At 37.6% G+C, this 18,402-nt stretch overlaps 1 protein-coding gene across 5 annotated transcripts in view; it reads right to left on the reverse strand.

Moving 5' to 3' along the window:
- Positions 1 to 302: 302 nt before the first annotated feature.
- Positions 303 to 18,402, reverse strand: part of LOC117410651 (PR domain zinc finger protein 1-like) — a 65,875-nt gene continuing 47,775 nt past the window's right edge. For 4 of the 5 annotated variants that reach the window (XM_059025650.1, XM_059025648.1, XM_059025649.1 and 1 more), the window contains 6 exons: positions 14,401 to 14,646; positions 10,693 to 10,812; positions 7,505 to 7,757; positions 2,849 to 3,936; positions 2,490 to 2,618; positions 303 to 2,292 (listed from right to left, as the gene is read on the reverse strand). In XM_059025650.1, the coding sequence (XP_058881633.1) occupies positions 1,726 to 2,292; positions 2,490 to 2,618; positions 2,849 to 3,936; positions 7,505 to 7,757; positions 10,693 to 10,812; positions 14,401 to 14,583 (2,340 nt within the window). In that variant the 5' untranslated portion in view covers positions 14,584 to 14,646 and the 3' untranslated portion in view covers positions 303 to 1,725. Of the gene's footprint in view, positions 2,293 to 2,489; positions 2,619 to 2,848; positions 3,937 to 7,504; positions 7,758 to 10,692; positions 10,813 to 14,400; positions 14,647 to 16,354; positions 16,489 to 18,402 lie in introns of those variants that run through there. The other variant, XM_034017361.2, reaches the window with a different exon arrangement.

Below are 18,402 nucleotides of genomic sequence, written 5' to 3' on the forward strand. Positions count from 1 at the left end.
TTAAAACATTTTTTTTTTCTCTTACTCTACTTTTGTGTTTCTGCGTTCTACAATGTAATACAAAAAATGAATGTTTGGATTGTGCAGCAGTGTACTGCTATATACAGTAATTCTAGCTATTTTTAATTGACTAAGGGTTATAATATTTATATTATAATAATTAATAAAAGGGGGGAAAAAATGTGGGACCTTTTCATTTTAGGTTTTATAACAAACACAAAATATGTGTCACATGCACACACACCCATACTTGATAGAAGTGAAGAATGCATCTCACTGAAAAAAACACCAAGACAAAAGCATTGATAGGGCAATCAATATTTATATCATAATTTACATTTTTTGACAAGTTGCACATAAATAACAATGTAAACCGGTATGTAAACAAAATAAACAGTCTGTTTTTCCTCAATTGATTAAGCACAAGCCAGGGAACCTTTGGTCATAGATTAAGAAAAGTTTTTAACTGCTGCACTGCTGCATTCAGTGGTGCTCATAAATGTAGTCTACGGGGAGCGACAGTTTGCCTTAAAGTTATTGCATTAAAGTCTTTGTGAATTAATATCAAATTTTAAAAACACTACAGACATGTAGTGTGTCCTGTAATAGAGTAGTGATGTTTTGGTCTGCACTATACATGAAAGCAACAGGGAATTTAAATTAAAAACAAAAAGATGGCAATGCTACATTAGAGGTTACAACCAAGAACCTCACTCACACTTCATACATAGAATAGTATTGCCACCTTCTTTTTTGGTTTGTGAAAGAAAACTTTAGTTAGCTTTGAATCCTAATAAAACCCAAGTTCAAACATTTCTCATTTTGATACTGCTTTAGTTTCAAGGAATCAAAGAGCACATTGATTCTAAATGATAAATAATAGTTTCCAAGCTTTGCAGCCGACTTGCTACATCTAAAAGGATTGCTCCCATTCTTTCGGCCAAGCTGAAAGTGGGAATTCTGACTATTTGGTTTTCTTCAAGCAGCAAAGCAATACATATTACAGCCCCTCCACATCACCTCTGGACACACGCAATGAGGTAACTGTTGTTGAAACTTTACAAAATGCCCTTTTGCTTTCAATTAAATTAACCACAATTCTACACAAATACTGAGGAAAAGGAAAGTTTCACAAGGAAAATGTAAAACAGAACACTACACAATAATGTTTACATAAATTATCCCATGGTTCAACATTTCAAATGTCCACCTTTGGCAATACAAAATCTTTATTTTTCTTTCTTATTTTTTTTTGTTTTGCAAAACCCTGAATAAATGTTCTGTCTGTCACTTCTATATTTAATAGTCTTAGATTCTTCATAACGTGACAAAGAGCAAAAATCTACAAAGAATGGCCACTAAGAAAATAAAAAATAAAACATATAATATATTTGTTACAATGAATCATCCAATCATTGTAAACATTATTTCCAATTATTGCTTTAACTATAATAAATTGCATAATAAATTAAGGAAGCTATATATTTATATATAAATCGGACAAAAAAATTAAATAAATCATGGGTACAGGATTGTCTTTAACATAAGTGAAAAAGAGACTGTAAAACAGTTTGTGCCAAAGTCCTGAGAATAGAAGTCCCCTGACAGAGTAAGCCAAGTCTGCTATGCAGCAATGGAGAACATTATATACAACTGCTACAGACACCTTAGCTCTCAGAAAAGTCATAAATATCTTTCATATTTTCATTTTGTCTTCAGTCAGTCTCAATGGTCCATGGGTTCTATCGTTTCTTGTTTGACCTTTACAGGTGAAAGAGGCTGTGGGCTACTGTGAGGCAACTTTATGACTGACATCTCGTTGTTGGGTTCATAAAGGCCACTGCTGGAAGAGAGTCCATTCCCGATGCTCTTGTGGAAGGAGGCCTTGAGGTCCATCTCCCTCCAGAGCAAGTTAAGGATCTGCTTCTCGACCACACTCTCCATGTCCATGCTGTCCACTTCCTCCAGCTGGTCTGCGTTGTCACTGAGGTCGAACTTGTCGATCTCCTCGTTGACACGATTCAGCTCCTCCAGGGATCGCACGCCAGAGCCGGGAGCGGCCAGACAGTTGCCCTTCAGGTGGGCCTTGAGGCTGCATAGGTGGATGTAGGTCTTGTGGCAGTGCAGGCACTTGTGGGGGTGCTCACGGGTGTGCAGGCGCTTGTGCAGCTTCAGATGGACGAACTGGGTGAACTTTGCCGGACACAGCTTGCACTGGTAAGGCTTCTCCCCAGAGTGGAGCCGCAGGTGTGTCTTTAAGTTGCTGGTGCTGCTGAAACGCTTGTGACAAACCTGCCAAAAAAAGAAAATAAACAATATATCAAATTCACCACTCTGGTACATCAACAAGGAAACACTGCTGTGATGGCACTTGCAGGGATGGTACCTATATAAGAATACAAGCAAAACTTGTCCATTGTGTTTGCAAATAAATCTAAATGTTTGCATAACTGCTACTGCGGGTAAATGTCTTTTTTCAGTTTTCTTACCTGACATTCATGTGGTTTCTCTCCGGTGTGGACCAGGTAGTGCTTCTGTAGATGTGCTAACTGTGTGAATCCTTTGTTGCAGGTCTGGCACTTAAAGGGCCTTTCTCCACTGTGTACTCGAAGGTGGACCTGAGGAAGAGAAACAACAAGGTAAAATCGGAGGATAACAACAGGGTCTGAAGCATCAGAATCAATACATGCAGACAATCCTTAGTTTTACTACAGGGATAGCAAGCAATTGATTCCATTTTTATGTTAAGATTTAAGACACCGACATATTAATCCATGTCTTACTACTTTAATTTTATTAAAAGATCATTTGAAAAATGAAGCCAAGTAAACAGTTGATAAAGACTTACTTTTAGGTTTGACAGCTGCCCAAAGGATTTGCTGCAAACATTGCACTCATACTTGATCTTGCCATTCTGTTTCTTTAAGGGGTAGGACAGGGTCTTGTAGCCGGTCATGTTGCGCTTCGTCTTGCTCAGGTTCATGGCTTCTTCGCTCCTGCTTATGCCCAGCACGGCCGAGGTAGATTTGGTGGGCATGCAGTGTTCCAAGGAGGTGGCAGCCTTGCCTGCATTGGGCGAGCTGCTGCTGCTGCTTGGGCTGGATGGCTTCTCCTTGAGGCCAGTGGCGGAAAAGGCACTATTGGGCGCCGGGATGAGGAGATCCCTGTGAGGCTCAGAGGAGAGCAGGAGCCGGCGGCTGCCCTCGGGAGGGATCATACCAGGCAGGGCCGAGTGGTTCAACATGTGCTGTGAGAGATGGCCACCTGTCAGCAGGTTGTTATAGGTGTACATTCTTGGAAATAGGCTGAAACTGTTCAATCCGTTCACACCAGCGCCAGTGCCACCAACTGGATCGGCACCCAGTCCATTTAGGCTGTTGCAGCTGACCGGGTAGTGAGGTATCAGGAATCTGGAATAATGATGGGGGTTGTAGGAAGGCAAGAAAGCTGGGGATAGGTGGCTGGGAGGCGTGTAGCCATGGTAGCTGTCTCTGCTGTAGAGTCTGTTCATGTAAGGGAAGCCCTCTTCGTATTCCTGAGATGAAGGGTTGGGAGGGGAATGAATTCTTCCTGGACTGCTGCGAGGGCTGTTGTCTGAGCTGCTGCGGGCCGAGGGGCTGGGGGTGGCTGAAGACTGGATGGGGGAGTGGGTCATGTAGTTGGGGTGGTCCAAGCCATAAACAGCATTGGTGTTCAAGTACTCTTCGTTGATGTGGGGACGGAATGGGTACACCACCCGGGGAAAGAAGAGTCGCTCCGAACTGGGCTTCTTGGGGGAGTCTTCCAAACTCTTTGTGGGAATCATTTGGGGTTCACTGGCCTCCTTGCTGGTCATTCGGAGGATCTCCCTCACACTGTGCTCTTTCTTTCCTGTGCCTTTCTGACTGAATCCGTCTGTCTCTGTCACATGCTGCTTTGCGTCCATAAGGCTTTGCTCTACGTTACAGAAAAACAACAATCAATTAGTTAAATTCTTCTTTTAAAAACATTGTATCAGATACATCCCCAAAGCTCCCAATTGCTGTCAAACAGTCTTGAATGTAATAAACACAATTTTGTTTGCAAGGTTGTACCTTTCTTCAACCTCTATAATCCTTTTGGGTGCTTTTTAGGTCTCTTATCTTCATATATATTTTCTTTATTATTTTTTTTGCAAAAACAGAGAATTGTAGTTTTATCCTATTTTGAGACACTTTGGTAGTTACCTTTACATTATGAAATTAACCAGTTTCTGTTCATTACTTAAAAACCAAAGCTTACTTTCAGTTTTAAGACTCCCCTTGACTAAAAAATAAAAAAATATACATTCAAAATAGCCATGATATAGCAGTATTTCATCATTAACAGGAAGCAACCACAAACTAACAATAAATAAATAAAAATGCTTTTATTTTTATCCTTAACACTACTGCACTTGCAATGCTGAGTCCTCAAGTATACACTACAGTGGTTTCACTGGAAGAGATAGGCGTGGTGAGCCAGCCTGTGGCAAACCACAATGGTAGGTTCACTATCCAGTTCAACCACTTAGCAATGAAAACAAGAGACTGTGGAGAGCGAGAGAGCTGATCAGGAAGTCAGCTGGCATGGAGCACAGCCTGAGTGTACACTGCTTGGTTTCTACACAATAGACTTGGCAACGCTTTTATCTTTGTTTACATTAAAACGCTGCATAAGATGTTCCACCCCCCCTCCAATAATATTTGGTGACGCTGAGAATTGCATTCCATCAGCCTTGTAACCATCATTACCACTCTTCTACTAAAGCAAAGGTATTGATCTGCAGGGCATACTTGGCTGAAGTGGACTTAAAACCTGATTCCTCTGCCTCCCATACCTTGACACTGGCAAGGAACAGTGCATATTAGAATATTTAAAACTGAGTAAAAGACAGCAGGTTAAATTAGCATTTCTTCTTCACTTCAGTAATAGACCAAGCAATTACCTGGCTTAATTAGTGTGCCACTTTCACATATCATTTAAAAAACTATAATAAATAACAAATGGCTTTGCCAAAGGACAAAAAGGAAATGCAGCATTAGGTAGCAGTATGCTTGCATTTTATTTAGGGCTAAGGGTTTGCTGGCAGATAACATCAAGTCAAAGGCATGTACAGAAATTTCAATTTGAATGACCTTTTCTATCAAGTCTGACCAGGTTACCTTTCATACTTCACTCCTTTTTGTTTTGATAAACTCCTAGGCCAAGTGGCAACGCAGTGGCTTATCCTGGGGCATCTTTGTCTGGAGTTTATGGGCCATACCCTTAGTGTCATCAATAATTGATCCTGTCACCATTTTTTTTTTAATGGGTAGGTGGACTGAAGGATCACTCGAGAGCTGTCAGGTCAAAGTGCTTCAGGAAGAAGACCTCTGTACAAGAGCTTCAAGTTGCCAGATTTGTGGAGCACTTAATGAGAAGGCAGGCTTTATGGTGACATAAAAGAGCCCCGTCAGGCACTTAGCACAAGGCGGGGGGGAATTTAAAAAAAAAAAAAAACACAAGCCTCAATGCAGAACCTTTGCACTTTGAGATTTCAATTGTATTTAAAAAAGAGGGTAAACATGTAGGGATTTTCTTTAACCAAGGTGCCACACTTTAAACCAAGTTATAGACCTAAGAGATTATCTTATTAGTGTGAAAAATGATTAGAATCCTTTCCATTTCCATTAAATACCCATTCAAATTTAAAAAAAACAACAAGTAACACTCCCTCTTTCTTATTCCCCCCACCCCCTTTTTTAAAACTACCAAAGCTACATACGGTACGAACAGGACATTTAGTATTCTCATAACAAAAGCATGCTTTTTATCGGCATCGTCATAGATCTTCAGAGCCTCTTATTATTTTAACACTTCAAAATACTTTGCTAGTTCATGTATGGGCGAGTCCCACTCCGAGTCCTTAGCCAGCATGTTCTCCTGCTACACCCCCTCCGCCTCGCTATCAATGCCTCTCACTGAGCCAGCAGTAGTGAACAAACACAGTAAGTGCCACTATCAGGAAGGTACTGATCGGGGCAGTGATAGTGGGCTTGCAGCTCCTAAGAGAACTAGACAAAAAACAAACAGGGGCTTATCAGGGAGATCTCCATCTGTCAGTAGGGCTGGTCAGGCAGGAAGTTCAAGCAGTCATCAATGAACCTTTTTCTTCCTTTTAAAATACCAAATAAGAAAAGATAGCTGTGCCAAATAACTGTCACCACCTCCGCCACACATTTACACAGTTGTCTGAGTCAACGGCGAGAACTGAATGAGCTTTAAAAGAAAAAAAAAATAAAAGAGCTTGTGTGCTTATGGCAGTGCAATGCAACTTTAGCATCACTAGAGAGCTCCTAGTTTTTTTTCAGAGCAGTCTTGCAGTGCTATCAGATCTAACTGTTCTGCTGCTATCTAGCTTTCACAGTTTAAAAAAGATCTTACTTTACAGAAGGTTATTGAGCATATGTTATTTTATTGTATCATTCTCTACATATAGAATCGCTTTGTGGTGTAGAGTTAAAAAAAAAAATGTAGCACAATCCTCCCTCATGACAATTTCTATACAAATATGTTTTTTTTTTTTAACTCTTCTCTTACTAAGCACATTGTGGCCTGATTAGCATATTTGGGGTTTGGTTTTTAATCTTGAAAGATGTAGGTGTCAACAGTCATCTTGACCCTGTACTGGAGACACTTCTGTGAGTGTGCTTTTTTCTTTGCTGATTCACTTTGAGTATAAAATAAACTCCAGTACGAGTCTGCATTGAATCAAACATGTCTGAAAGCTGAACCAAAACACAATGCTGTGGGCGTCTCTCCTAGAGAATTTTCTACAAAATTTAATGTACAGCTCAAACAAAATGTAAAAAAACCTCCTTTCCAAGTGATATCCAGATTGAGATTTGACACCCTGATAAAAAGGCAAATGTAGAACATTTATATAGATTTATACGGTACAGTAAAATTCCATAACCCAATTTGGAAATGTAGTCATCACAAAGCATACAATAATTAGAGCTATTGTGGCAGATACTATGATGTTGACAAGGAGTTTGAGAGCCACACCACACCTAAATGATCTGACTTTACTGGTTACTGGTTAGGTAACAAGAGAAAGAATGTTTGGTAATCTATTTAGGACAAAACATTTTAACTGCCGACGACTATGGGATTACACACAATCGTGCTGTGTGTTTAAATACTACATCCACCCTAAATGGCTATTATAATTACATTCTTTTCAAGACTAAGAGGTTTGCTATAATTTATAAGGGCAAAAGCAGGAAAAAATGTAAACTGAAGTCAGCAGTTTTCCTAATTTCCTAGTAATCAGGCTAATAAAAACAAGTCTTTTAAACATTCTTGTGTGCTGCCAAGTAAGAAATTCCCTTTCAAAATACTACAGCAACATGATGAAAATGACCCCCCCAGACATCTGGTTATCTCAAATCAAGGCAGAGTTACTGAATTAGTTGTTCTTCTTCCACAAGTTCTTGATCATTAAAAGATAGAAAGTGCTTACTGAGTTTCATCATCATGAGTTCCCCAGACGGAGGGTAGTGTAGCCGTTCAGCGAATTCTGGGCAGTACCACACCAGCAGCTCCTGATTGGCTGGGATGGGCTTGACTGTGTAGAAGTAAATGTTCATTCCGTTCTGACAGGCAGCAAGGTTCTGCTCTTGCTGTGAGTGCGCAGGGTTCACGTAACGCATCCAGTTACTCTTCTCCTCGTTGAAGCCGTCAATGAAGTGGTGGAACTCCCCATTGGAATAGATCTGCAATTGAACAGAATTATTATTATTATTATTATTATTATTATTATTATAATACACACACACACACTGTATAATACAGTTGGTGATAAAACTGCTATATTCAATTTTAAAAACAAATTATATCACCAGTACATAAACACAACAAAAAACACTGTCAATACCAAAACAACAAGGGCTGCAGATTTAAAAGTTGTATCCACAGAACACAGGATGAAATTTGTGGTAGAGTAGAATAATGCTTATACTCTAAATTTAGTAAGAAATTACCTCTGCCACATGCCCTCTGATGGAAGTTAATCAGTGTATACTTATGATAGTGAAGTTTAAAAAATACACTTGTTTTACAATTTTTTTTTTAAAGTTCTGTTTTTCCAGTGTTATTCTCAACACCTTTTCCATTTTTAATAAACACTACTAGTTCTACAATTTCTGTCTGTTGTTTCCATGTTTTATAACAAATATACACCAAAACTGTACATAAGGCTGTAATTCTCTCAGGTTTCTGGATGACATTGATACATTTAGGTCACCAGAAACCCTTGGTAGAATTACAGCCTTATTATGCAGTGTGGTGTGTATTATTCCTTATAATATTATTATGCTACAGTATGATGAAAATATTTACATGTATACAGATCTCATCCCCTTTTATCCTTCCCTCTTTAAAAAAAATATTTATTTTAGATTTCTTTCTGTAGAAGGTTAAAACCAAAAAGTTAAAAATAACCCTGCTTTTAATTTAAAACAAAAACAAAACATTAACTATCATTGTCATTCTTGCAATACATAAATTATAAATATATAAATGCTTTTCCATTATTGTGGAAAAGCATTTATACATTTAAACTGATCAATTACCTTCTCCATCATTATAACTCAGTGTTGCATTGCGACGAGAAGCCCACGCTACGTACATACAGGGCGGGGATGTGCTGTTTTCAACGCTCCCTCTGCATCTCATTGCGTCCACACCGATTGACAAACTGGGTGTTACTACTACTTTAGTTCTGATTATACTTACAAAGATGTGAGTCAGCAGCGTAAAGCCAGCTTGACGTCATAAGACTCATAGCGAACCTACAGCTAGGCTCGTTTTCTGTTTCGGCAGCCTACTGACTAGCAGTTTCCTGTTGCACCCGCTAAGCAAAATAACTGTGCAGAGGAAGCACTGACTTGTTTTTTTTATCTAAATACTGGGAATGCTGAGCTCATGCGGTAAACTATCTGGCAAATAGAAGCTCACCTGCAAGAACTGCATGAATGATAAGGTGGCCCCATGTCTAAAATGATTTGTCATCCACAGAGCTTACCTAACTCTTGTTTCTGTAGCAATGAGCATGATTGTGCACTTCTCACAAGAAACCCATACAGAAAATAACTAAATAAAAAACTTTCCTTCCCTTTTTCATTTTATTGAGATAAAATGGTAATTAACTCTGTATGTACTTATTATTATTATTATAATAATAATAATAATAATAATAATAATAATAATAATAATAATAATAATAATAGCAGCTTTGGGAAAAAAATCCCATTGTATCAAGGTTATGTGGTGCCAATAAACTTCTGAATTACTTTCTTTTTTAAAAAAAAATTTTTTAGTTAACTTCCTGTAAACTGAGAAGGGGGGAAATATATGTGGCCGCTTCAAAGAGATCTGTTTGAGATTTTCTTCTGCAGTGTATGTTTTTGTTATGAGAAAATGGAACAGTAAGAAGTTAGTGTGATTGGGTTTTTAAGTGGGGAAGTGGGGGCTTGTTAAGATTTTATTATTTTTGTTTACTATGAGTCTTGTATTTCCAAGAACAGCAGTTCCATTACAGTACAGATTTTACCTAAGAGGAATATGCTTTCTAAAGTTACTTAGAAAGCCTCTGTTACCTTTCCACTGTACCATTTACTGTACTCTGAGTTATGTGCCACTATTACTGGACACGGCAGCATAGTGTGGGAAGGAAGATATGACGTCACACACACTTGCATTTCAATTACTTAAGATTAAAAGCAACCCATAAAAACCAGAGTTCATCTTACATAGGGTTTACATGCAAACTAAATTCTTCATACCAGAACTAGAGAGAGAGAGAGAGAGTTCTTAGTTTAAAAAGAACAGGTTTAAAAGAGAAGTGGAATCCCTTTTATTAATTGGAAAGATTATATACCGAGAAATTAGAAAAATCTGTTTAGTGGTCAATTCTAGCTGTGTCTTCAATAAGGGTTACACTCTCTCTACTGCACACAATGTCGATCATTATTAATATACTGTTATTATTCACAGTTTCTTCCACCACCTGGGCAGCATCTAGCCAGCCCCCACAGTACTCATTTTACATTGACTTCCATGCTGAGTCAACCTGAACTGGAGATATAACCTACAACCCCGCCACCGTAAAGCACCTATTGCCACTACTACGTCATTAGGATGCTGTAAAGGAAAATGGAGTCTACTGTTTTTCACCAGAATGCGGATATTTTTTAAGTCATGAAATGAAACAACTATATATTTTTTTGGCTAGGAGGAATAAGACTAAAAACACCTGCAAAAAGTCCTCAATGATTTCTAAGATTACATCTGCGTACAGCAAACAGCACACTTGCAATGAATTATCACTGCAATTCCTTTCCAGAAAAGCAAACCTACCTGCGAGAAAGACAGTAGGCAGTTTCCCTTTTGGTGGCTTCAAGACTTGTTTGCAAGAATCATGTGCCAGTTCCTAAAAGGGCTAGATGTTTACTCAGCTAATTTATCATGTTAACTCATAACCCTGAACTAGTGGTGTCTTTGAACTTATATCAATCTTTATGTGGTGTGTCACACAGGAAGCCCCCCATATTAGCTGATCTCAAAAAAAGGAAGTGGCCATTTTTTTTCTAAGCATCAACTCATCTGGAGAACCGGTCCCTGCATCAACAGGGAGCTTTTATTACTTACCCGCCAGAAGTACTTTCTGTTTGCATTCTTGGGAACTGTGTCAACTGTGTATGCCTCTCCTACCAGCGATCCGAAGCGAGTTCCCTTTGGGATGTATTCCCTACTTAAGATGCCAATAACCTAAAAGAAAAGAAATATCCCATTTAATACAATTCATTTTATTGTATAAAACAGTGCAAAATGCAACCACTGAGAGCACTGACTGCAAAATGACTATTATCATCAGTTTCAACTCATTTTAACACTACACTGTAAAACTAAAATAACTTCTCTCGGTCTCATTTGTTTACCTATTTTTTTTTTTTTTTTTAATTAATTTTTATGTAACACTTTCCAATTTCCTCCTACCTGACAGCAGGAATCTTAGCAAGAACCACAAAACAGGAAACAATTAATTATTATTGACAAGAACAGCCAACATGCCAAGTGTCTCAAACAGTCTGTGATAGAGAGGGACTTTTTATTATTCAACATAAAAACGGACAAGTGAAGAGGAAATGGTACCTCAGGCGCTTCGCTTAACAAGTTCAGGCCTAAGCAAATAAGATTTGATATATTACATTTTTGCTTAAACAAGCCAAACTTCCCAACATTTCACTATGTTTAATATACCTTTGTCAAGGGAAAGCGTTTTTGATGCAATGATAACTAAACTCACTTATTTCTATTTAAATCTATTAAATGTGCTTGTGATTTCACTTAGTACATAGTTAATGATGTAACAAGCTACTATTCCTTTCTATTTAAACTTTCAGGCATCATGGTAACAAGTATTAATCTATTTTCATTTATTCTTCTGTATTTTACATTCTCTAATTTTATGTCTTCTAAAAAGTATGTAATGTTAATTTTGTTTGTGTTGGTTCATTTACTTTACATCTAATGTTTGATTCTGTATACTTTTATAGAATGCTGTACCTGTCTGCTACATATTTTATTTTATAACATCTTTGCCAAAATGTACCACAAACAAGGTGGCTAATTTTCCACGACGGGTTTCTTAACCCTAAAAATGTATTCTCTCTATTTGCGATTTCCCCGTCATCTTTAGAAATATATTTGCATCTTGCTCTTACAGGTTTGAATGTGATCGGTTTATGTTTATATTAATATTATATATAAAATGTAACAAAACAACTAAACCTTGTAAAAAGGGTGACAAGTAATATGCAAGTGATAAGGTTTTCTAGAAATTGTTCTGAATTTAAACTAAACTATTCTGAAAATGCTCAGTTTTATTTTGGGCACTAAAACGGTCTATTTACGTCACAAACCTGAAAAAGACAGATGCATTTCAAATTTTCCCCCTCAGTCCCCATTTACATCTAATTATGCCCCAATAGGATTTCACATCAGTACAAAATACAGCTCTTGATACTAAATTTAGGTGCAGATATTGTAACTGGGTGCAACACCGTATTATATAAGTGCATTTTTAAACAGATTATTTGTGTGCATTAGTTGAAGTATCTAATTAATGATTTAAAGGTTATTTCCCCTTTACAGGGTGTGTTTCAGACAATGCTAAATCAACTTTGGATCTCAGGTATCTGGACGGGTCATTTACTTTGCCTAGTGGGTATCCAGGTTTCCAAACACCAAATGGAATTGGGTCTAAATAAAGACAAAAAGAACAGAACTCTGGGAGGCTTCTATCACAAATGCTTCGATATATAAAGAGCACTCTAAATGCAAATCTGAACGGCTAGTATTTGGGTCTGTTAAATGTAGCATATTTAAAACTACTTAAAATCTTACAACCTTTTGTATATAGAAAAGTGCAGCCACTGGGTCTGGTGTATTTACAAGTGGATTTTTCCCTGCCTCATGGTTTAAAGTGAGCTGACGTGCAACATTGAGCATGAGAGTCAAGAGAGAGCAGCGCTCACTGGCCAGGTAGCTAACGAATCACTGCTGACAGAATTTCTGTTCAGCTCTCTAGTGGAAACAAGTCTCTGTGCACAGGCAGAAGGCCGGTTCTCTCGGGTATCAGGCCCCTTTTACAGATTCTGGGAAGCCCTGACCTTTCAAAATCACCAAGGGGCATCTGTCTCTGTCAGTGGTCAAGACCCACACCCCCTCTCAAACCAAGTCCCGATCCACTTTGCCCTGTGCGTCTCTGTCTTTAGTCAAACTAAAGTATGTGTTACACAACCTGGCAATTTTAAGTAGGAATTCCAGTGTGTTTCCTGTTAATTCACATGCTAAACAAACCAAGTATGACAGAAGTGCCAGGAACAGGTTTTAAGCTTTAATACTGTAATTCAAATAAGGACACTTATTTCTCTTTTATTTTAATGTTTAATGAAGATTGTCTCAAAAAAAAAAACAAAAAAAAAAAAACACCCCAATCAACAAATAAAACCCATATGCTTGTGATTTAAAATGTATAAAAAGCGGGGATTACTGTCTGTCATTTGCTTAATCTCTTCAAAGTACACACCTCTCAATGGAACATCATCAAGACCTGAGCCAATCATTTCTTTGCTGTTTTGAACTTCTGAAAGTCCTTTTTTATTAGTAGTTCAACCCACGCTTAAAAGGGGAAGGGGGGGTGGGGTGGAGAATTTCCACTAACAATTAATATAACATATCAGTTAAAAGATAATTTTTATTAATTATTACTAACGTAAAGTCCTTTGGAAGAAAAACACACACACACACACACACACACACACACACACACACACACACACACACACACCACCAACGCAGGTCCATCAAGGCATTCTTTGATAATTTAGAATAATCATATTCCATAAAACTAATAGTATTCTTACCTTGACAAGACAAAAGAAATGATGACTCTGCTCCTGTATTATAAAATAACTAATAAAATAACCTACACTACTAACAGTGCTGTAACCCTAACAAACACCTTTCTAGTTTTTTTTGTTTGTTTGTTTCACCAAAGACATTATTCCCGCCACTAAATAGCATTAGAATTACAAAAAAAAACTAAAATAAAAAAAAAATCTATTTTTATTAATCTCAATGCTACCAGTATTGTTTCACTATTTCTGTATTTAATGAAAGTTTTTTTTTTTTTTTTTTTTGCAAAGGAGCAAAGCTCTGAATTTAGTACAATGGTTTGTAATTTTATCTCAAGCTTGGTAAAAACACTGTCAACAGCAGTGATAAAGAAGATTAATTGCAGATTTGTCATGTGGTGACATACACTCTCCGAAAACAATAGGTTCTTAGTATAAACTTGCCCCGTTATGCCAACAAGGAAAATGTAAAATAGGTGTCAAATTATATTCTTGTCACAAAACCCTACTGTTTTTAATGAAATGTTACCTTTTTCTTTTTTTTAAATCAGCTTTTGTATTAATGTGTTGTGCCTGGCAAAGATTGACGACACTATGCACTTACTGACCACACAGAGAGCAAAACTGTTTAGTTAAACTTTGAGAAATTTACTGCTCATCTTTTATCATAAATAACACAAGAAATGTGACTTTAAAAACAGCCCTTGTATGGTAACTTTAAATGCAGTACTGAATAAATAACAATTGTAAAATGTTATACAATTCTTATCTTCAAAAGAATAAAGCCATGATCACTGTCATTTTAAAAAAAGAAAAAATCTACACATTCATAATTTCATCGGTTTTAAAATATTAATCAGTAATAGTTGCTTCAACTTTTTGGATTTTTTTTTTTTTTTCACAAAAACAAATATAATGGAGTATGCAACATTCCTACCTCTTTGGAGTTTGGTGCGTGCTTGAACATCAAGTTTCTTGGAAGTGAGGCTTTAGCTTTAACACAGTTTCCACCATCTGTGCTGGGGTCCCAGGTATAGTCATTGACAATATATGTGCACTTCTCTTCAAATTCTGCCTCAGTCCACTTTGTCATGTCGGTACCCTCCATGTCCATTTTCATGGTGCTTTCTGTTTCCAGTGATCCGTCAATGCTTAAAATATCCAAGCTATGCTGTGAGGCAGCCTGAAAAAAAAAAAAAAAAGAGAATTCTTTAATCTGCATTGTCCCTCAGCCTGTGGTTTTCCTTCGAGACATGGTGACTAAGATTCCATTCTGTTGCACTTTGGGGTGCACAGAGAACAGACGGAGAAAGGGGGTAGTCCAAGCTTCCCTCATTTTGTCTGGAGAAATACCACAACTACATAGCCCCACTGAATGACCTCAGAAAAATAAATAATTATAAATTAAAAAAAAAAAAAAAAAATTGTATTGGTCCCTTACTTTACTTGCCGAATGAGATACCAGTACATGGACTTTAAAAACAACTGCTGGTATATTACATGAGACTAGGTGTTTTACTATCAGATTTAGCCTTCATCAGTACAATTCCAGATTGCCACAGTAAACCTTGGCTGTTTTTTTTTTAATTTTATTTTATTGTACTGTATACAATTAATTTGCAGTATTACTGCATTATCCAACTGCCTGAAACCCAGTCCCAGGAACTATTGGCACCTTTCAAAACTCTGTGTTTCCTCCTGTCTTGTTTCAAAAACACAATACAGGAAAATGCTTTTTATGTTGTTTTTTTTTTTTTTTTACTCATCCAATGGCACTGCAGGTCATGGTCACCGAGGGTCTCTTTAGACTGTGGAAAAGTTGCCTCAGAAAAAAAAAATAAAGTATCACAAACATGCGAAGGAAGAGGAAGGAAATGCAGTCTACGTCTGAATGGAGCTAAAATTGGAAGCAGCGTGCTGCAGAAGCGGAACCGGCGAGCCTTTCCAAAGAGAGAAGGGGGGGGGGGTACAGAAGCCTAAACTTTCCCACCAGCTGTAGAGGCACAAACAAGGCACAAAAACAACCTGCACCCTGACGTCCTCTCCAGAGTGGATGAGGCCGAGGACAGCAGCAGCAACAGTTCCTGCCTGCGTCACCAACTTTCAGAAGGAAATCTGTTATCCCAAAGTCTGTAAATCACAAAAACTTCCTTTGCACGGCTCTGGGCAATTTGTAATCATCGTTAAAAGAAATCTAAATACATACATGCCCAAATGTAAGACATGCTTTTCAAAGCCAAAATAAATGCATACTTTAGAATTTCATGGAACTTCATCCGATTTGAGAGGCATACAACTAAAATGAATTAATAAAAATAAAAAAAACTCCAAGGACCATTAAAAAGTACACTCAGCAATTATGAGAAAATACAAAGAATAAATTCAACCACCAAAACAGTAGTAAAAAAACCCTTAGAATTAAAAAAAAGCTTATATAGTAAGTACACTGCACAAATTAAATTTGTAATGATTTTTTTTTAACTTGATATATTTATTTTTGTACGTTTGATTAAAAAACAAAAATCACACACACACACACACACACACCAAATAGAGGATGTTTTGCAAAAGAATCACTACAATCTTGTTCTTTCTGCAGCCTGACTGGCACACTGGGTCTAGTAAGCAGTAGTACTGAAACTCAAACCAATATGAAGCACAGAAATCGTCAAACTGGCAACTTTAAGCTTAAGTATTTAATACCCAAAAATGAAAAAAAAAGAATTAGTTTTAATTAAATACACATTTCAGTCAAAAAATAATAAGTAAATAAAAATTAAAAGTACACTAAAGTCCTCAAAAAAACAAAAACAAACAAAAAAACACCCTTAAATGGTCTAAACCCGAATTTAAAACTTAAAAAATAAGCTTCTTTAGCAGTAGATACTTACTGGGAAACTCTGAGCTGAGCCACACATAGAGCTGAATAGTTTGTGTTCACTCCTGTGTTCTCTAGACAGGTGCTGTGCTCATGCCTCTCTCTTAACACTGGAGGGCTGCTGCTGTGTTGTGTGTCTTATTCCTTCCCTTGTTCTGACTGACTTCTGAACCTGAGCCTGTGTCTGAGCTAGTGCCTGCCTAGTAGGGGAGGAGCTACATACTGTATTCCCACTCCCTCAGGAAAATTATACTGTTGCTTTCACAGTAACTGAAGAGATACATTGTGAAACCTTTTCACATCTGATTTTGTCACACACACACGCCAAATAGAGGCATAACTTATTTTCTTAAATCACTCTGCTTTTTGTTTATTTTTTTTATTAAAACAATTCCATGACTTGTTTTCTATTCCATCCCTATAACTTGAACATTATAATAACTCAAATCTATTTAATAATAAATAATAAAATGACACTACATTAAAACCAAAAACAAACAAAAAAAAGCCACTTAAAGGGTAAAGGGTATAGTCCAAGGTTTGCTTACTGGGCTTGCTTCAATAAGCACTCCCCAAAACACCCTGTTTTCAGAGCGACTCATCTAGCTCCCCGTCCCATGTGATCCTTCGCTGACCAAGGAAGCACATCCTGTGATGAAGGGGACACAATACTCCCACTTGTTTACTGTTGGGAGCATGGATCTCCATTCCCTCTTATTACAAAACAAACCAAATGCCTCACTTCCTCTGCTGTCCTTACCTCTTCAGCACAGTGCCTGATCAAACCATAGAGGAACGTGGATTCACACCCCTTCACTACCCTTTGAGAAGACAGATACTGTGCATGCCAATCAGGAGTTTTTAACTAAAGCATGTGGGTGGGTGTTTGTCTTTGAAAAACCAAAAATAAACCAAGCTTAATCTTAAAGCAGTAAATCCCCAAAGTGAACTGGGTCAGGTGATCTGAACTTTTCACTCTACAGTAAAAACAAATTTTAAAGTTAAATCAAAAACTGCAAAAAGTCAGTGTTGTTTACAGTAACATCCTGCTTGCAAGCATTACAAAGCCAGCCTGAAAGAATAGGCTACATGTCCACACCAAAAGAACCAGCAACCTATCAATGAAACAACCTGTCCTGACTAATGCCTGCATCTGGAAAAAAGATGAAACGCATCACAATAGACACAGATAGAACTCAAAACCATTTGACATTGACAAGAGTTTGCATCCCACCTTCTATATAGGGGGTTGCCTCTTTCTGTGGTAAACATGGAGTTGAAAGGCAATATATTTAGAACTTTAGTCATTTTCCCCCTGTTTTTATTCTGAAAAAACCTCAATTACCTCATTAACATCAGCAGATTTTTTTTTCAGGCACATTCATTCACTCTGTTTCAGATGCACTATAAAGCACTTTATGAATGGCCTTGCCACTTTTTTATTTTTTCAGAAATCCCCACTGGCTTCCTCTGATGCTATCAGCTCTGCTCAAGCAACTGACAGATGCCACACAGATTCAGCTGTTGCAAGAGCTGTCCACAGAGCGTTGTGGGTAGTGAATAATAATAATAATAATAATAATAATAATAATAATAATAATAATAATAATAATAATAATAATTACTACTACTACAAGCACTGGAAGGAGGTAGATCCCTCTTCATACCACCCCCTCTCCTTCCCCTTGTTAGCGACAGATCTGTGACCACATCACTCATAAGCTCTCCAGCAGTCACTTCCTGGAAGCGGACAACTCGTCTTGTTAAAAACTGAAATACCGGCAGCATTTGGGCTCCAGTTGCAGTTTATTACACAATGACTGGGGTTAAAACAAAAGCTAAAAATTCTCTTTGAAACCAACATGTGGTTCATCTCAAAACCTCAGAAGTTTGTTGTGCCTCTCTTGATGCCTTATGGATTTATAACCCACCCTTTTTTTTTTTTTTTTGTAACCCACTTCAGCTGATCTTACCCCCTCGAGGGTTCACTTCAGAAGCTCACTCAATAAAAGAGTGGGGAGCAGGGGGTTAGCATTGAAGTGAAATTCAAATTGCCTTTTT

Source organism: Acipenser ruthenus, chromosome 6 (assembly GCF_902713425.1).
Source record: "Acipenser ruthenus chromosome 6, fAciRut3.2 maternal haplotype, whole genome shotgun sequence".
Lineage (NCBI taxonomy): Eukaryota > Metazoa > Chordata > Actinopteri > Acipenseriformes > Acipenseridae > Acipenser > Acipenser ruthenus.